Source organism: Drosophila simulans, chromosome X (genome assembly GCF_016746395.2).
Source record: "Drosophila simulans strain w501 chromosome X, Prin_Dsim_3.1, whole genome shotgun sequence".
In the NCBI taxonomy this organism is placed as follows: domain Eukaryota; kingdom Metazoa; phylum Arthropoda; class Insecta; order Diptera; family Drosophilidae; genus Drosophila; species Drosophila simulans.
Genome location: NC_052525.2, coordinates 16646296 through 16665932, shown reverse-complemented (window position 1 = coordinate 16665932; position 19637 = coordinate 16646296). Strand labels below are relative to the sequence as shown.

At 43.6% G+C, this 19637-nt stretch overlaps 8 protein-coding genes across 11 annotated transcripts in view; 2 read left to right on the top strand and 6 right to left on the bottom strand.

The window, feature by feature from the left end:
- Positions 1 to 865: 865 nt before the first annotated feature.
- LOC6726252 (vitellogenin-1) lies at positions 866 to 2992 on the bottom strand. The gene is made up of 3 exons (XM_016174082.3): positions 2711 to 2992; positions 2206 to 2465; positions 866 to 1863 (listed from the first exon to the last, which is right to left on the bottom strand). Exons 1-3 carry the CDS (start codon positions 2946 to 2948, stop codon positions 1129 to 1131), a joined length of 1233 nt encoding a protein of 410 aa, XP_016039762.1. The 5' UTR covers positions 2949 to 2992; the 3' UTR covers positions 866 to 1128.
- Positions 2993 to 4342: 1350 nt separating this feature from the next.
- Positions 4343 to 5936, bottom strand: LOC6726251 (phospholipase A1). The gene is made up of 2 exons (XM_002107178.4): positions 5215 to 5936; positions 4343 to 5098 (listed from the first exon to the last, which is right to left on the bottom strand). Exons 1-2 carry the CDS (start codon positions 5911 to 5913, stop codon positions 4412 to 4414), a joined length of 1386 nt encoding a protein of 461 aa, XP_002107214.1. The 5' UTR covers positions 5914 to 5936; the 3' UTR covers positions 4343 to 4411.
- Positions 5937 to 8257: 2321 nt separating this feature from the next.
- On the top strand, positions 8258 to 8955 carry LOC6726250. The gene has a single exon (XM_002107177.4). The coding sequence runs from the start codon at positions 8325 to 8327 to the stop codon at positions 8844 to 8846; it is 522 nt and encodes a 173-aa protein (XP_002107213.1). The 5' UTR covers positions 8258 to 8324; the 3' UTR covers positions 8847 to 8955.
- Positions 8956 to 9176: 221 nt separating this feature from the next.
- LOC6726249 lies at positions 9177 to 9870 on the bottom strand. Its single transcript, XM_002107176.4, has 2 exons — positions 9617 to 9870; positions 9177 to 9555 (listed from the first exon to the last, which is right to left on the bottom strand). The coding sequence occupies exons 1-2, from the start codon at positions 9831 to 9833 to the stop codon at positions 9278 to 9280; spliced, it is 495 nt and encodes a 164-aa protein (XP_002107212.2). The 5' UTR covers positions 9834 to 9870; the 3' UTR covers positions 9177 to 9277.
- A 682-nt stretch (positions 9871 to 10552) lies between these two features.
- On the bottom strand, positions 10553 to 11890 carry LOC6726248 (glycine, alanine and asparagine-rich protein). Its single transcript, XM_002107175.3, has one exon. It carries the CDS (start codon positions 11785 to 11787, stop codon positions 10591 to 10593), a length of 1197 nt encoding a protein of 398 aa, XP_002107211.1. The 5' UTR covers positions 11788 to 11890; the 3' UTR covers positions 10553 to 10590.
- A 2386-nt stretch (positions 11891 to 14276) lies between these two features.
- Positions 14277 to 15169, bottom strand: LOC6726247 (glycine-rich cell wall structural protein). Its single transcript, XM_002107174.4, has one exon. The coding sequence runs from the start codon at positions 15154 to 15156 to the stop codon at positions 14419 to 14421; it is 738 nt and encodes a 245-aa protein (XP_002107210.2). The 5' UTR covers positions 15157 to 15169; the 3' UTR covers positions 14277 to 14418.
- A 383-nt stretch (positions 15170 to 15552) lies between these two features.
- Positions 15553 to 17991, top strand: LOC6726246 (probable tubulin polyglutamylase TTLL1). Its single transcript, XM_002107173.4, has 4 exons — positions 15553 to 16050; positions 16102 to 16681; positions 16786 to 17126; positions 17184 to 17991. The coding sequence occupies exons 1-4, from the start codon at positions 15716 to 15718 to the stop codon at positions 17413 to 17415; spliced, it is 1488 nt and encodes a 495-aa protein (XP_002107209.1). The 5' UTR covers positions 15553 to 15715; the 3' UTR covers positions 17416 to 17991.
- LOC6726244 (partitioning defective 3 homolog) overlaps positions 17695 to 19637 on the bottom strand; it is a 35585-nt gene continuing 33642 nt past the window's right edge. For all 4 annotated transcript variants that reach the window (XM_039297799.2, XM_039297801.2, XM_039297798.2 and 1 more), the window contains one exon: positions 17695 to 19294. In XM_039297799.2, coding sequence (XP_039153733.1) covers positions 18799 to 19294 — 496 coding nt within the window. In that variant the 3' untranslated portion in view covers positions 17695 to 18798. The remainder of the gene's footprint in view (positions 19295 to 19637) is intronic.

Here is a 19637-nt window from a genome sequence, read left to right as displayed (position 1 = left end):
GAAGGGGGCAAAAAAAAAACAAAAATTAAAACCCGAACAGCGAGTGGCACAGTGGGAAGATGAGCTCGAAAGGTAACTGGATCTTGGCGATGGCATTTCCTGATCCTGACAGTCGTCCGAAGGACAAGGGAAAGCCCCGAACAAAACCTCAATCAATGTCTACGTGATGGCTGATATGTGTATCTAAAATATAACTTGGACTATAAACAACAAGTTTACGGAGCAAAGGCTGCCATTGAGCTAGATAGTTAACTTTTCAGCTATAGATATGCAATTCCATCTAGGACATCTAGGCCATTAAAGTGCTCTAGAATTCCATGCATCATCGATACCAGATAGAGATGAAATCATCACTTCCCCGACAACATTCACCAACATAGGCGGCTGACCTCAGGTCGCTATAAAACTCATCTGGACACAAACACAAACCAGATGACATCCAATTCCACTGGCAGTGCAATTTTCCCACTGTACCTGGGCGCCACTCGGATAATGGCCAACAAAAAATAAAACAACTGCAGTCAACAGCCAACAATCATGAGCTTGGGGCAATGGCGACACCGCGGCCTCTTTTCCACAAGTTATTTATCTTTCGGTTTTCTTTCACGGAGTATTATAATTTACCTAGTAATTTGTGACAATAATGTGTTCGTACATTATTACCTTGTCCACGCGTCCAAATAGGAATCAATTATAAGGTACATGTGTGAGCACTTTTAAAATGGACCCTGTTCTATTAAGCGAATAATATAAGATTATGCCCTCCACACAATGTAACTATTAGTGATTACCATCTTTGTAGTGCTAAATTGAAATTGTTGAACGATTCAATGCTTCTTAGCAAATGATTTAAGACTAAGCAATATTGGTTGGTTTATTTATATTTATTTAAGTATGCTTATGCCATTTACCATTATCCTTCGTTATCACATACGTAGGGTATTCCAAGTTCGTGAGCCTGCTACCTTTTCCGTTTTGGGCTTTGCATACGCACAGTAAACACAAATTTAATTGAAATGTCAACGCTTAGAAGGCAAGTTGTGTATTGCTTATCGACCGCAATCGGTTTGAGCCAAAAAAAAACAAGGCTTATTGCTAGCTTAGGATAGATTATTGGACGATATCCCCTTATCCTGAGAACCAACCCGGCTTCCCCGTGGTTGTGGTACTCGGCACCTCAGTGGTGCTCGTGGACTCGGGACACAGGCCGCAATGCTCCAAGTGGGCCGATCGCACAACGGAGGCATGCATGCCAAACGGTGCAGAGGCGCTGACCTCCAGGAAATAGTTGCCCTTAATGTTTTGCGGCACCGCATATCCCATGGGCACCTCGTCGCCCGGACAGCGGAAGTCGCGCAGTCTGGATATCGAATTGCAGCGAGTGGCCATGAAGTTGCGCTCATTTCCTGGGAAAACGGTTTCCGCAAAATATTCCCAGGACCGGGCATGAGCACAGGTTACCGAGAAACAGCCTGCCGCAAGGGGGCTCATTCCGCCCGGATAGAAGTCCACATCGCCCACCGGATCCCGCTTGCCCAGCACCCCGGGATTGCTATGGATCACATCGACAAAGTGAGCATCTCCGCGCATCAGACCAGAGAGGGCTTCACCCTCGTTAAAGCACGGCTTGGCCGGATCCAATCCAGTTATCCTGGGTATCGTCTGGTTGGTCAGGTGTTGCAGGTGCCGTCCCGCCGAACCCACAATGTGGGCGCCCAGGCTATGGCCAATCAGGTGGATATTCTCCACCGGCACCAGATCGAGAAGCTTCACCAGTCCGAGGGCGATGTTCTCGCCAATCTCCTCCGTATTGAAGGCCGACCAGGTGTACAGGGTATCCACGAAACGAGCAGCGTCCACCGCCTGTAATGACATATTTTCAACAAATTAACCTAGATATATGTACATATATGCATAAGCTGTGTATTATGCCAGTAGGTGTTAGGATATTCAAAGTATAATGAGAACGTTTAAGCCCGTGGATTTAATATTAGCATTAATTTGAATGTGCAATGTGAAATAAAATGTTAATCATTTACATTAAGTCCGGAGCTAACGAGTTGAACCTGCTTGTGAGTGTATTTAATCTGATCTGAACCTTATCAGTTGGAAAACTTAATAACAATAAATGTTTATATGTCAAACTTGTTGATTGAAAGGTTTAATTGGTAAATTTTAAACTTAATTCATATAGATTGCACTTACCACAAAGTTGACATCGCCACGGCAATTGTAGGCCTTTGAGAAGACTTCGATGGTATCGGATCCATTCACGGTGGTGGTCCATCCGGTGGCCAGGATGACGACCTTCTTCTTGACATCGAAAAGCGGACTCTTCCACATGGACTCCGGATTTGTTAGTGGGAAGTTTTTCTTTTCACACGCCGTTTGCAGCTGGAAGTTCATTTTATTGATATCCGGCGAGTATTTCGACTTGATTTTGTTTGAAGCCAGCGCCTGGGAGCCTGAAAATATTGTTGAAGTAATTTATTTTAAGCAGCTTTAATTTTTTTATTTTAGATATTTTGTTTTGGAATGACTATATAAAACTGTTCAGTTAATAGCTTATATATATTAATCAAAATGTAATTCTGCATTTAAAACTTATGTGTTTTCTAGAACTCGATATTTTTAAGTGTATTTTTTAACTTTTGTGATAAAAATACTTTTTCGAATGCCGTATAGCATGGACCTAAAAATAAATACTCACAAATGATGTTCAGGGAGTTGGAAACGAACTCGAATGGATATCCCGCGATGAGCTGCTTGCTGCCATCGAGGAGTCCTTGGGGTGTGGGCAGAAGACTGGGATCCACGATGCTGGTGCCCACATTTCCGATGGAATTGATCACATCCGGAAGCGTCCACTCGATAGCGGGGATGGAGGGCACCAGAAGCTGGAGGAGAAGCGCGAGGAGCGTTAGCATCTTTGCCGGAACTCGTCCCATCCTGGACACAAACTCAACGAGCACTGAATGCCGGAAGCCAAATGACAATTGTTTTTATAGCCTCCAGAGGGAGGGGCTCGCGCGACAAACACATTGCCTTATATATATATATATATGATTCCAGTCAACTGTGACCATATCGATGTGTGTTCCGATCAGATAAGGTGCACTTGTCACTTAATTAGTTTCCATTTCCATTTCGATTCGTCGCCTTCGCCACATCTCGGGGAGAAATCGAGAAATCCGGCCCGGAGCAAACTGCATTCGCATGTCCCGAGCTCATCTGCATTTATTTTAATTCTAATCGAAAACTAAAGCAAATCGGACGGCATTAGCACTGAAAGATAACGCCCTGTTATGCAGTCAACGGGGCATCCAGTCGATCGGTTAAACACCCTATTACAGCGATTATCAGCTACAAAACTTGACCTCTAATTCAATTGTTCTCATACACTAAAAACAGATTATGTTTTAATCTCAGCAAACAAATGACAACGAGGTGGTCTTGGAATTCCCCAAATTTTTCTTCATCCCCTCAATCGCCACGTGAAGTTCTTAACTGATAATGGCATAAACAATCTTTCAGTTTACACAAAACCTCACTCGACCGACAATGGCCCGTGCCATCAATAGTGTATCAAAATATACACTGGGAATAAACATATGTATACAAATAATAAAAAATATACATAATAGAAGAGTTGAATAATTTAAATATTATTTAATTACATTTTTATATATAAAAAGTATTTATATAAGCAAATTTCAATAAAGCCACTTGAGGGTTTTTGTTTCGTAAGCCTTTTAATAAATTCTTATATCTCATTTTTGTTTCTAATCATTTTTGAAATTTAAAGCCCTAGTATATAAAGTTGCAGTGTAAGGTCAATTCTCACGTACTTAACATCAAATAGTGCCTCCGGTTGCGACAACAGGGCCATATTAATGGCCATATTAATGCGGGCCCATTGCTCACCACTTATTTCCCATTCCGTATTCCCCGATCTCGGCTCCCAATCTCCAAGCCATTGTCATTCCGTCAACGTGCCCTGGACAATTTTTAGTGTGCCCCAAACAAAAAGACGTCACAAAAGAATTAACTTGGCGTTGACATCAGCCTTCGGCGATTTCTCACACAAATCACGGAGCTCTTAATTCTTTGGAAGAGGGAAGGCGGGAGCTCAACTGGGATTTGTCCTTGAAATTATCAGGTAAAATCCCTTAGGTATCTGTTTATCAATGTGTTTATGCCTAACAATTAACAGATCAGTCATACAGTCGATCTGTATTTAAATTGTGAGCTATCATCGTTTAGTAATAATATTAGATTACTTTGTTGACATAGCCTATCTATGTAAAAAGGATTTATCTTTAAAGTATAGCATAAGACTTTGCTGTGGGTTACAGTTTTTTAATTGCGTTTCTTTTTAATAATACTACTATTAAAATACATGTACGTATATTCATGCACAAGCTCCACATTTTGTTGCAGAGTTGGTGTAGCTCTCCAGATTGGCATTTTGGCCATAGGGCTCCTCTCGATTGGCGCCCACGTAGAACAGGCCCAGACCCGTGGCCTTGGCGGCATAGCCCATCACGGTATTCGTGTTCTTGCAATAGTTTCCAAGGAGGAGTTCCGAATAGCGCTTACATCGCTTGGCCAGGAAGTCATTCCCATTCGACGGATACACCGTTTCCGTCCAGTAATCCACGGCTCTCTGATGCGAACAGCTAATGGGGTCAAGGCTCTCGCATCCCGGCTTGAAGGGAATCCGTCCCTGGACAAAGAAGTCAGCATCGCCGGCACGCTTCGATGTGCCAAACATGCCGGGATTCGTGTGGATAATGTCCACAAATCGGGCATCGCCACTCCGCAGACCCTCCAGCTCATTGCCATCGTAAAAACATGGGTTAGCCGGATCCAGTCCGGTGATTCTCTTCAGGATTTGTCCCCCAGACAATCGTCGATAGTTTCTGCCCGCTGAGCCGGCTATCTGGGCGCCCAAGCTGTGACCCACCAAATGGAACTGTTTGGTCACATAGCTCGTATTCAGCCGGAGGAGCGCCTTGGCCAGATAATCTCCAATGACCTCTGTGTTTAGGGCAGACCATGTATACAGGGTGTCTATGAAGTTCGCAGCATCTAGAATCTAAGTAGAGGTGTATTTGTAATGACTTGAAAGTGATATACAAGTGTTATCCGCATGTTTTTATATTCAATGAATCTTTTCATACCTGTAGATGAATAGATTAAATACCGACTTACCAAAACATTGGTATCATTGCGACAAAGATAAGCTTTTGCCACGGGGCCACTATTGGAATTATTAATGCTTGTTGTCCAGCCGGTGATGAACAAGACAGTGGGTCGATCCTGGTAAAATCCGGTAGTGTTCCATAACCGTTCCGCCTGCGTCAGTGGAATACTGGTATTCTGACAATCATCACTCGATCGAAGCAGAAAACTCATACGCGACATATCCGGTATTAGCTTGGACCTCACCACTCCGAGATCCACAATGGTGCTGCATATATAGTTCAAGGTGGAGAAGCCCAAGTCCAGGGGCAGGCCAACAACGAACTGATTCAACTGATCCTGCAGGCGATTGAGCAGCGCTTCCTGATATGAACTCGCTGGCCGTGCCAAGTTAAGATTTTCAGAATCATTAAGTCCCGTCATTGTGTTCTCGGCTTTATTTTCAGTTGTCTTATTCCTTAAAACATCCGCATCCGGCGAACTGGAGTCCTTTAAGGCATCACCTGGATCATGTTCATTAGAGACGTTAGTTTCGAAGGCATCTGTATCCTCTGAACTTTCCGCATTTTGCGGCACGTTTGGTTTTAATGTATCAGACTTCGAAATCTCTGGAGTTAAAGAAGAGGTCATCATCAGAGAATCAGCCTTAATGGACGCAGAAATCCCAATAAGCACCACCACCAGCACCACTGGAATCGAAGAAGACATGGTAATCCGGAAGGTACTGTAAAAACACCTACACATGGCTGGCCTTTTATACGAAGGCCAAGTGAGATAAATATGTATATATATGTATACATATATATACATTTCTTTTCATTCATTCCAAACAAAATTTATCACTCTCCGAGCTAAAACTGTGTTATTCTAAGACACGAATTCACGATATAGGCCACCTTCCACGTGTCCGAGCCTCACGAACTACTTGATCTTGCGAAATCCAGGTAGCAATCGCAAAATTTCCTAGCAAATATTTTGCGTTAGGAAATGTTGCATCGACTTCCAAAAAGTGAGCCACCTAATAACCACATTGCACCGCTCCCAATTACTCACCGCCCCCTCAATCAACAAAAGGCAAAAAATACAAAATTATGACAAGAGGTATTCGAGTGGCTCAACTATTAAATAGTGCGAGGAAAACGCATATCCACATTCGAAATGCTATCGTCTACCTGTTTCATACTTCTTAACGAATCCAGTACACCCTCTTACTCAAAGACTTAAGGGGTATCAAAATTAAACACAAAACAAGCGGTGCTATTACATTGGTAATTTGTGAGCCCCACTGGTGGTGTTGCTGCTGCTGTTCGTTGATGTTGCCGGCACGCAACCCGCCAGCAACTAGCAACTATTAACCAGCAACCAGCAACCAGCAACATGGCAATCAGAAGCACCAATAGTCCAAATGCGAGCGCTTCCAGTTGGCCATTTGGATGGTGGATTCACAGATTAATACTGCCCAATTATTCACACTGGCCGACTTCGAAGAAATGCCGAGCTACACCCAAAGAAAAAACGCTATAAATGTCAATCCTAATCAGATGATATGTACTAGAGAATGTATGATGTATGTATGTATGTATGATTATATGTACTATGGCCAATAACCATTTAAATAAGAAATTTTCCAATTAATTTTAATGTCATATCTTAATATAATAATGTAATAAAATATATATTGTTCAGTTGTTTCATTTAATAGGTAATTAAAATAAACTGTATATCATTCAAAATATAATATGCTTTGTTCAGATAATATTCTCAGATGTGTTTTAGGAAAGTTTTGTTGCTAGTATTATTTGTTTATTTTCTTGATTTTATTTACTGATTCATATACTATTATTAATTTAATGAGAGCAGCCGAACTTCGTTACAAACCGATCTTTTTAGTTTTTGGAAATTTATTCGCACATAGCGCGTTGAATTGACGGCAAATGTTTATATGAACATTGGTAGCGGTTTTGTTTCGCTTTTCCACCTTTTGCAATCTTCCAGGCACTCGCGCTCCATATATGGAGTATATAGCACCCATATCTAGTTGGGAATGGGAATATGGGTGAGCATGTCAGACGCATGGAGCTGTGGGTTTTTTGAAAACTACTGGCGATCGAGCGCGGACTTCTCGCTCTGCTGGCTTCTTGTGCTTTTAATTGCAGTCGAGAGACTCATGAAATCGAAATCAATTCAGATTGCTCTATATCCATTAGACTATAATTTGGAGTCAGTTTGAGGTAAAGATTTATGTAAGACTCGCTGATTATAAGTCACTATAAGTCACTACTCTCTCTATTGAGAGAAATATATAAACAACAAGACTTATTAAACAGATGCTGTTCTTAGAGAACATTTTTGGCAATGTATTTATATCCTTTTTGCAATTTAAAATTTTAAATTAGTTTGTACTTTGCATCTTTGACTATTTGATAAAGATAAAAAAAAGTACCTATCCAAACAGTTTCCCAATGAGTTAATTGCAATTTTTGGCCACTTTGCACAATGGACACATCTCACTGCATTGTTTGGGCCGATAAATATACACCTTCAACGCACATACTCGTATATGTGAATGACTCTTTATATTTGCCATTCTACTTCCACTATTTGCTGTTGATAAACCCAATTAGTTGGCCTGTGCCAAAAATCTAGCGAGCTTCCGCCTCATGTGCAAATAGGCGGAGGGTTAAGGCCCACAGGGATGCCACAGATGACGCAATGGACCATATACCGAGAACGGGCCTGATGGCCAAAAAGCCAAAAAATAATTGAGAAGACCAAAATTATTACGTATACGCACCATTGCAACAGGCTTTTCAATGGCCCCGCCACTTAGACGTCGACGTAATGCGGAGTAAGTGCAGCAAATTATCAGCTCCAGCCGAACGAGCGGCCAGCAGGCAGATGTCCGTTGCAACATTTTTTTTCTGTGTTTTTCGCTTTTCGCCAAACAAAACAAAAGACTGTGTGCAAAAGTCGACGGAAAATGCAGGAAAATGCGGCATGTATTTGCGGTCGAATGTGAGTGCTCCGAGCATATAAAATCCAATGCAGTTGGTAGCAGTAAATTAGTTGACTCGAAACATTTCGCCGCGTCGGTTAAATCACTTCTACTACATCCAACCATGTTCACCTATCGCCTGAAACTGATGATCCTGCTGTGTCAGCTGCTGCTAGGCATCCAAAGTTATCCTTTGGGCGATGATGTGTCCTCCAATGCAGTGGTCCATTCGGCAGGACTCTTGGGCCACTACGCCGGCGGTCTGACTGGCGGCGAAGCCCTGTCCAAGCTGGACTTTAGCTCATCTTCGCACGAGTTCGGAGCCTCCGGAGAGGCGGATCACTTGGGCTCACTGGGCGATCACCTGGGCGAGGAGAGCTTCCCGGCAGATTACGGCAGCAGCGATGCCGGCGAGGAGTACGCCGAGGCCAGCGAGTTGCACTCTCACTACGAGGACCACAAGGCTGTGCCCGGCATCGATCATGGCAAGGGCGCCTTCAGCTACAGCACCCTGTACGAGTTCAAGGATCGGGATGAGCACGAACTGCACCACATTCAGCACCAGGCACTCGAACAGCAGGTGGAACACCAGGCGGAGCACGACCACCACCTGGCGGAGCACCACCAGCTGGAGCATCTCTACTAAGACTGTGATAGTCGCACCCAAGACCTAGTAAAATGCTCAAAGATTTTATTATTCTAAAAATGTTTTTTTTTTTTGTACGATTATTAAAATAAATGTAAGTTTAATTGAATTGAAAAGCAATCTTGGGGGCACAGCCTATATGAAAACATGGTCAAGTATTTATGAAAATGTAATTAAGTTAAAAAGATGTCCTGGATTTTAATTAATTACAAAAGCTGCCAATATAACCAATTAAAATTTTACATATTTTAAAAATGTGGCACACATATGAATATTGTCCAAGTATTCGTCAACCTTAAAAACCCAATATATTTTATAGCAATTTTATTGAATAATAAATTGAAAACAAAAAAAAACTTAACTTAAAGTAATAAGACCGCCGAAAAGTAGTTATTTATGATAGTTTATAAATTGTTTCGCAATGAACCCATTTAACGGCCGTGGGAGTGGACAACTTGATGCTGGGGCAATTTGAGCTGCGAAAAGTCCACATTATCATTGACCACGATGCGGGGTTCGTGGATCGAAGGTATCGATGGAATCACTGAATGTGGCAGGTGCGAAGCCGTCAAGGTGTCCACATAGAAATGCGGCCAGGGATTTCCCAGTGACGTGGAGTACGAGCTGGGCACCAGCAGCAGATGGGGTTGTTCCGTATCCGGAGCTAGCTGGAGTACACCCGAGCTAATGTGTATGGGTGGTCCATAGGCTGCAGATATAGTAAAACCACAAATAAGTGAAGTACTTTAAATAGTGTCGCTCATACGCACCGTGGCTCGCCGGCTGCTCCTTCTCCACCGCATGACCACGTACTAAAGCCGCAACAACTGCTGCCAAAATAAACAATTGCACATGGAGCACCTGCATTTTGTTTGGCCAATTCTTCGCGGGGATAGCAGCTTTTATATTCGCCGGCGAACGGATGTTCTTGGTCTTGGATGAACGCCCATCGGTGACGATTTTGGATGACTGCACCTCAAATCGCATGACACTTGGCCGATAAAGATCGTGGAACCTATTGAAATTTTCCATAGATACTTTGAATCAATTATCCAATTAATATGAAATATAGTTTGATTTAGTCCATCATTGTTTATAGGTAGAGCTTAATTTATTTTGATGCAAGCCTAAAAGATTCTACAAATTTGTAATCATCAGCAGGCATATCAAAGGTATACGATTCTTAGCCTATTGACCAAACAATTCCTTAAGTCTCTCTTTTAAATGTTTATAAACATCTCCCGCACATTTAAGCAATTTTATTAACAAATTTGTATTCAAATGCAAATCAGAAGAACCCTATAAACCAGAATCTCCCGCCATCTTTCTGTCCCTCGATCGTAACCTTGTTCTCAGGGCCCTCTCCGCGATCTCTTCAGATCCGGAATTGGAATATGAATCGCAACCGATTCGTTGGGAGTTAGCAACTTGGTGTTAATTTGGCTTAGAATCAATAACACAATGAACCCTAAAAAACCCCAAAAGAAGATATATATGTATATATATGTACATATAAACTAACAGACAGACGAATTTGACTGAGGTATTGGCCATTACATAAGAGCATAAAGTTATAAAGACCTGATATCGGGTATATTGATTTATTTTATGTACACATCGATCGAACAAAAAAATACAGTTATTCGTTTTAGAACTAGAAAAAAAAATAGTTGAGTACGGTTAGGTTAGGATAGATTTTGGATTCCTTGAGTGGCTTTGAGTTATGGCTACCATACATGAGCACCTAGCAGCCCACCAGCTTCTCGAAGATGCCGCCACGCTTCCAGCCGCCATTGAATCCACCTGAGAATCCGCTATTGGAACCGCCATTGTAGCCACCATTGTAGCCGCCGTTGTATCCACCATTGTAGCCACCGTTGTATCCACCAGCGGAAGCGGCAGCGGAGGAGGAAGCGCTGGAGTAGCTGGATTCCACGGCAGGTGGTCCGTAAACCTGGGCGGGTGCACGATCCTCATCGACGATCAGCTTGATGGTCTTCACCACCTGTTGGCTCTGTGGCTGCGGGGCGTAGGACACGGGAGCGGGGGCGTAGGATACGGGAGCAGGGGCGTAGCTGATGGGAGCTGGAGCTGGGGCTGAGTAACGCACCACTGGAGCTGGAGCAGGAGCGGAGTAGGTAACAGCAGGAGCGGGAGCGGCGTAGGTCACGGCGGGAGCGGGCGCGGAGTAGGTAACAGCGGGAGCAGCCTGTACTCGCACCACAGGAGCGGGGGCAGGAGCGGAGTAGGTCACAGCTGGGGCAGGAGCAGGAGCAGAGTAGGTCACAGCTGGAGCAGCCTGAACGCGCACTACCGGAGCTGGAGCAGAGTAGGTCACAGCTGGGGCAGGAGCAGGAGCGGAGTAGGTCACAGCGGGAGCTGGGGCAGAGTAGGTAACAGCGGGTGCAGGAGCGGAGTAGGTCACAGCGGGAGCTGGAGCAGAGTAGCTCACAGAGGGAGCGGAGTAGGAGTTGGCACTGGCGCTGGCGCTGGACGAGGCACTGGACGAGTATCCACCATAGTTGCCACCATAGCCGGAGGAGCGTCCGTAAGAGTAAGAGGGCTGCTCCACCACCTTGATGACCTTGATGACCTGCTCGCCACCACCGTAGCCGCCGCCATAACCACCACCATAGCTGCCTCCATAGCTGCTGCTGCTGCTGGCGGCAGAGGACGAGGAGCTGCCGTATCCGGAGTTGTACACCGGGCGGCTGGGCTGGTTGTAGTATCCCTGATTGTAGCCGCCGGAGTATCCACCGCTGCCATAGCCGCCTCCATAGCCACCACTGCCGGTGGAGTAGCCACCGCCGCCGGAGCTGCCGCCACCCAGACCGCCGCCAATGGCCTTGAGCAGGGCCAACTTGGCGCCCAACAGGGCATCGGAGGGAACTGGGGCCAAAAGGGCCAAAAGGGCCAGCGAAACGCAAACGTACAGCTTCATGGTGTTACTGGTGATGCTAATGGTGCTACTGATGCTGCCGCCAACCTGAACGAAACTCAACTGATGTCCCAAATCGAGGCGAGGCACTAATTTATAGCCGGCCAACAGCCGTGTGCGTTTGTGTAGTTCTAAACCATGTTATGCTCCCTCCAGTCAACGAGATGAGATGCCCCCAACACAGATGTTTGCTTAATTCATAAATGGTTACTTATGGGCCAATGAGACAAGACAAGCCAATACAACCCAAGACGAGTCGGCCCGGTCGAAATGTATTCCAAATCTGGGCGGGGCCCTGAGCCACCGGCTGTCTGGCTGTCTGTCCATATGTCACCTCAACTACTTAACCATCAAGTGAGATATTTTCTCGCATCTACCGGCACGGCACAAAATAGTTAAATAAATCCACGACCCAAGAGCGTTACGGATTCGCAAGAAGCTCGGGTAATTCCCCAATTAGCACTGAGCGAAATATTTGGAGCTGTTGACGTGATATGATCTGTAACGCAGCTTAAGCTAGAAGTACGGAAACTATAAACACCTTTGAATTAAATTAATATAGATTCAATTAGATGAAGTGATATTAAATTAAAATATTTTTGTGCCTAAATTTATTATTTATCTGTTAATGTTGAGAAATTCCAAACGTTCTACCATGTAATGCGACTTGCATATTAATTGTCTGATTCATATACTGTCCCAATTTCAATCAAGCTGATTTAAGAGAGTATTTTTTTATATCTGATCGATAGCAGTCATAATTCAATCTACTACTAAATGAAAATACATAAACTTTTATTTAAAAATTTGTAAATCGATTTGTAAAACAAATACAAATTACTGTGTAGTACAAATATGGCAATTTAATGAACAGTTTTAAAGCAAAAAAAGGATAAATAATTCATATTATTTATTTAATTATTTATTTTTCATCGAAAAGACGCCTCACGATTTCTCGCAGTGCACGCTGGCACATGTGCGTGGCCAGCGTATTGGCATTGTCACTCATTCAGCCCCCGAAATCGTATGCATGACTCCACGTAGTCAAGGGGCTCATTGGGTTGGAGCCTCGCCAATATCCAAATAGCCAAAATCCGAAAATCCAAATAACCCAAGCACGCCCAGAAATCTTCGCTCATCTCGGATTTCGACCCGAAAACCTGTCCACGTCCACGTTTTCTGACGTATTCCCTCCCAGCTCAGATCAAATATTACATATATGTAAATGTCGCTTTTTGGAACCCTTTGTATTTTTTCTATTGATTTAGACGGTTATGCAAATTGGGTCACCAAATGGAGAAGAACCCACCAAATATGTATGTTTGTTCCATCTGGCGAAATTTTCTGTTCCCATAATTCGACAACTGGTTTTTTTTTTGTTTTTTTTTTTTTTTGGTAGCACGAGAGTATCGTAAAATTCATTTTTATGGAAAGATGCGTGGAATTTTAGGCAGTTTTGCAAAGTAAGCGACTAATTCTAAAGTTTATACTTTTTGTATTTTTACAAAAGTTCCAGACAATCACTATGCGTTTTAAAGCAACAAAGATTCTTTATAACTCCTAAACAAAAATAAAACAAGCATACAATTTTAAGATAGTTGCCAAACCCAATTGGATGTAGTTTACAAATTACTTATGTATATAAGAATTTATATTTAAAATTTTGAACATTAACTAAGATGAGTGTTAACCTTCTTTAAAACGTTTTATTTTTATTTTTATTTCATTTCTATTTTATCTTCCAATTTCTTAGCTTTGCAAATATTAAATCATAGTCAATTTACACATTTCCATTTACAGATTGTCTACATTTTGGTTGAAGTGGCTGCTGCATATGTGGCTAGAGTTGGAGCTGGTCCAGCTCAACCAATTTGCACCCATGTGGCGTACAGCATTCTCAGTCGAACATTATATTTTTTTTTTTTTTTTGGGCTTGGCTCTTGTGACTTGACTTTGACTTTGGTTTTGCTTTTGGTTTTTGGCACTTGATTACCATTAACAGTTTTCTTGGGCTCACGATCTCCAGTTCGATGGGCTAAGATAAGGTCTGGGGGGAGCGGAAAGGGTTAAAGCCGGCTAACTGAGTGCGTAAACAGCACTCAACTCTCGTTTTCATTCAGAGGTCCAAACCGAAGGTCACTGGGATTGGGTGGGCCTATATACATTTTTTGGGTGGTTGCTCTTCAAATGGGTGCGAAATTTTTTATTTTGTAATTGTCAAGTAGTAAATTGCAAAAGCAAAAAGTTACATCGTAGATCTATAAGCCATATATGAGTATATAGAACTTAGAGGGTTTTGTTTAATGTCATATTATTTAGCACACTTTTGGGCAGCCAAACTCATTGATTGTATTCTATTTCTTTTTTTATTGCTTTATGAGCTAAAAACAAATTATTATATTTCTAAATATTTATAACAAAGAACGCTTTTAGACATGTTCATATGTTTATTAAAATATTCTTTAGGGAACCTTAAATAGTATTATTAAAACATTACTCTTCGTGAGCTTAAAAGCAAACACTATTCACTTCGTTTATACATTTTATTACAAATCGTTAACTTTTAATTACAAATCGTTGTTTAAAATTATCAAAAAAAAATATAACCACTTGACATTGTGGCTTCGTCGTTCTCTAGCAGAGTCCTCCAGCCAAGCCCAGTGGTGGTGGTGGTGCACCGAATCCCAGTCCAAAGCCGCCGCCGGCGCCATAGCCAGCTCCAAATCCGTAGGAGGCGGGCAGTGCGGCACCACCGCCGAAGGAGCCTCCATACCCACCCAATCCTCCGCCCAGACCGCCACCGAATCCTCCCACATAGCCGGCTCCACCGGCCAGGACAGGAGTGGCAACCGGCGTGGACACCGAAGTGACCACTGGGGTAACCACGGCCGAGGTGGATATGGCTGGAGCAGCGCCCACAAAGCCGGTGGAATAGCCACCGCCATAGCCGCCAGTGTAACCGCCGCCATATCCTCCACCATAGCTTCCGCCATACCCTCCTCCGATTCCACCTCCTGGCACCACCGACACCTTGATCACCTTCACCACGTTCTCGGGAGCGTATCCATAGCCGGCGCCATATCCTGATCCATAGCCACTTCCATAGCCGTAGCCGGAACCATAGCCGCCGCCATATCCATATCCAGATCCATAGCCAGATGTAGTGGCTCCGCCCAGAAGAAGATTAAGCTTGCCAAAGGTGGCCTCTCCCGGCTTCGCCAGGGAAACCATCACAACTATGACTGCCGCCAATCCCAGGTAGAACTTCATGGTTATGTAATGTGTGTATCTTCGATTCGGTGTTCCTGCTAATCCACAAAATCCACTCTTGACTTTGCCGCGTCGACTGATGAACTCTGGTGACCATACCATCGACTTTATACCCAGCAAAGTCGAATTGCTCGACAATAGTGCGCGATTGTTCTGTACCAAAACCCGCAATGTGTGAAATTACTCAATGGGTTTTGGAGGGCCCCCTGTTCCGATGCCAGGTGAACTAGTGTCACAAATATTTGTGTCAAAGTCAGATTTTTCACTCTTTGCGGTCTTGTGGTTCCGCAGAGGGTTTGCTTTTATCTAGAATCCAAGAATATAACGCAATTTTTGGGCAAACATTGCAGCTTCAAGGGAATTAGCACTTTCGTTTTCTTCCCGGGGATTATGCAAGCGGATCTGTTGCGGGAAAACAGTCAGATTTTGTCATTAGTTGTGGGAACAAGTGAATTACTGCTAAAACCGGAAACGAAATAAGTATGATCCTATTCTTGGATGGGTAGGAGTTTACTAGATGCCAAGGCGTGGGCATCAGCCAGGCCATAATTAAATTGTCAGCAACTGAAGTAGGATCGCTTCGAAATTAGGCAAAATTCTCAGTTATCAGCATAAAGTGTTGGAGTCCAAGAGGGTTAGTATCCAAAATACAACCACCCAAATGAGCACGCGGGGCGAGACCAGTCCTCTGAGGAATCTTCGCCAGAAATGCGGTGGCAGCTGCACTAGTGACGATGACCTGCCTGAGATCAAGTTGATCACCCAGCCTATCAACGGTCTGCACTACATCCGGAATCGACTGAGACCACCAAAATCCCGAAAGGGCATTTACTACAGCACAGATTGGGACAAGTCTGCGCTGGTCAGCAATTTTCAGAAAAGAGGTTGGCTACAGGTGCCCTCCTTCAATGGCGAATGGAATTTCTATTGGGCGTGCACCCAGAATTGCCGCTACATCTTCGGCATCGATCATCCGTATCGCATGCGATCCGATCAGTAAGTAGTGGTTAGCAACTTTTTGTCTAACCATCTAAGATCTCACCCCAGAGTCATTAACCACTTCCCGAACTCCATTGAGCTGTCGCGCAAGGATTTGCTAATCAAGAACATCAAGCGGTATCGCAAAGATCTGGAGCGGCGTGGCGATCCATTGGCGCAAAGCCATCCACCGGACACGAAACTGGGCATAGGTGGTACCCGCTACAAGCACCTGGACATCATACCCATGACCTTTGTCCTGCCCTCCGACTACCAGATGTTCGTCGAGGTCTTTCATCGCAATCCGGCCAGCACGTGGATAGTGAAGCCATGCAGCAAGTCCCAGGGTGTAGGTATCTATCTGGTCAACAAGTTGTCCAAGCTGAAAAAATTCGCATACGATGCGCGCACCTTCTATCCGCAAATCAACCGGGACACCTGCGTCATTTCCAAGTACATCGACAATCCACTGCTCATCGGCGGCAAGAAGTTCGACCTGCGACTCTTCGTCCTAGTGACCACATTCAATCCGCTCAAGGCGTATCTCTATAAGGAGGGTTTCTGCCGTTTTTGCACCGAGAAGTACGACGAAACTGAGATTGATAACGTGTTTATGCACTTGACGAACGTCAGCATCCAGAAAACGAACGTAAGTAGCCGTAAAAGTACATAAGTCCAAAGTCAACATTGCAAATAAGTGTGTTTTGCGCCCACTTAACCATTGCTTTATAAATGTTCTACTCTAACATCTAGCAAGAGTACAATTCCATCCATGGTGGCAAATGGCCACTCCAGAATCTCTGGCTATACTTGGATAGCCTGCGAGGCGAGGGCGTTTCGGATATGCTGTGGAGCCGCATCACCGCCACTATCAGGCACTCCTTGGATGCAGTGGCTCCGGTGATGGCCAACGATCGTCATTGTTTCGAGGTCTATGGCTATGACATAATTATTGATAATAACCTGAAGCCCTGGCTGATCGAGATCAATACATCGCCGTCTATGCACTCGACCACCACGAACGACCGCATGCTCAAATCGCGGCTAATAGACAACGTCCTGGATGTCGTTGTTCCACCGAATTGTATGCCAAAGTAAGTCTGAATAGGTGATCGCGATTGATTTGATTGATTTTCAATGCGAACCCTTAGTGAGCACTGGGATAAAACGCCCAATCCAGAGTTGCTGAAAAACTTCACCGTTCTAATGCCCATTTCGCCATCTAAGCCCGAGGAGCAAGCCCCCGTTCGACGCAAGGGCAGATTATCGAAGAAAAAGAAGTCCAAGTCGACTGCTGCATCTTCAGCCGTTTGCTCATCCACTCCACCGCCCGCCGAAGGAGAGACCAAGATTAAAAGGTCCAACAGGGTAGTAAAACAGTAGTGATGCTGTGAAAATCCCAAATCCCTTTGTCGTTGGGTGGTTGTCAAATGCATATCATTTCGGACGACTGGTTCTTTATGAAAATTTTTAACGTTTAATTCGCAACTCGGTATTCGGTCGGCATCGCACAAATTACTTAGGAAGTACACAAGTATAAAGAAAAGTATCGTATATATTCGCTATACATGTAGGCTTACCCACTAGTTCGGCTTAATCGTATGGATTCGTATAACTAAGTTAAGCTGCTTGTCTTTTTTAGAGACCTGGGCCGAGGTCGGCTGCACAAAACTTCTTGTCTAAGCTCGATAATTGTTGGAACAAAAAAAAAGTACTTCGCTTACTCTTACATGTTAGCTATACGTATTAAATGGGTTGGCTTTAAGTTTAACTTTTCGCTTCTTGCAAATCCTCACGTTTGCACACACAAAATGGCGTCCGCTTTAAAGCTTTACAAAACAAACAAACAAGATCTATGTACAAATCAAAAAAATATAGGTAAATGAAAAAAAAAAAAAATGATAAATGACAATGGATATTCTTAAGACCTTTCGCTGTGTAGGTCCAAAACTTTTGGAATTTGATGTTGTTCTTTTTTCTTGTTGGCTTCCGGGTAAACTAGTTATGTACAAAGGCGTTTGACTTGGACTTAGAGCTAAAGCTTAATACAATCGTTTAAATTATATCTAAGCACTCGACAAATGGATAGCGCTTTACGGGAATACTTTCCTTAATCGTTACTCTCTTGGTTTCTGTTTCGCCAAATATGCAATCCTTTAGTTTATATATTGTGAATTGTGAACTTAATATAGACGTGTGTCAGGGTGGGTCAATAGGTTGGAAATCCAATGAAACCAAGTAGTATTCTTAGCAATTTACAAATATAAAATCAATTTTATCCTTACCACTTGGACCATGAAATTATAATGGAATACTAATGTAAATATTATCCTGGTTCTTTCCGCTTAGCAAGAAAACGTCTAGGTTTTGTTTGCTTAATCATATATCACGGATAAATATATATATATATATATATATATATTGTTTAATCAGGATAGAATTTAAATTATATAGCAACCATTCCTTGGCTTGGAGCTAGTAACAAATCAAATTTAAACCTCATAATATAAAATAAATTTCCTCCTGCCTCATATTAATTGAATATTGAATAGACAAGATTACATTAACCAACCCACCCCTAATGCATGTGGTTTAGTGGAAATTCCACTTAATCTAACTTAAACAAATAAGTCCCTCGAATATGCAATGTGTTTAGCACTCGGTGGCGAAGTAGAATACCTCCACCTCCTCGTTGACCTCGCTGAGAACGACCCGGTTTTCGGCCAGCACATCGCGAGTGGCGCGCGCTTGCGCCAACACCTATAGTCACACCTTGGAGGCGTGTGGCTGGGAACCGGCGGCACTACCATATTGCGATGGTCCGGACATCTTCTGGACAGTCTGGTAGGTGGGCTGCTGCTGCTGGAGTTGCTGCTGCTGATGTTGCTGCAGCAGGTGGGCGGGTATGCCGCCACTGCTCTGCTCCCGTATGGTCACCTGCGTCACAAACGGACCTCGACTCCGGGCACTGCTGTTCAGGCTGGCTGGCGAGTAGCCATTCATGGCCGCCGCCTTCCAATGCGGCACATTGATGGGCGACGAGGAGGACGACGTGGCGCTGCTGCTATGGCTGTGCTTGATACTGCCCACCCGCTGCTGTTGCACCGTCTCGTACTCGTAGTAACTGCTCATGGGACGAACGCCGTTCGATTGCGCTTGCGGCTGGGCCAGGGATCCTGGCTGGGATCCGGAGCTCGTCGAGTGCATGCTCACATCCTGCGAGCGGGCACTGCGCTGCGAATGGTAATGCTGATGGCGGCGACTGCGAAAGCAAGCGGGAATGTCCATGAGTAATTTACAGAATGCAGATATTATGATTGTTGTGTTTTGTCGGCAAAAACGGAAATGTAAAATTTACAAGTAAGCAGCCAAAATTCAAGTGTTTTGATACAGTGCAATTCGAGTGTTAAACTATAACTACTTTTTAATATTTGATTTACGTTTTATGATATCTACGAACACTATAAAGATCATGTCATTGTAATTTGATTAAATATGTACATTCTTAGCTATTCAACCCATAACCTTTTTTAATATTATTTATTGACTGCAATATTTTTTTTTATATAAACGAATCTCTAGCACACCTAAATTTTTACTTAATT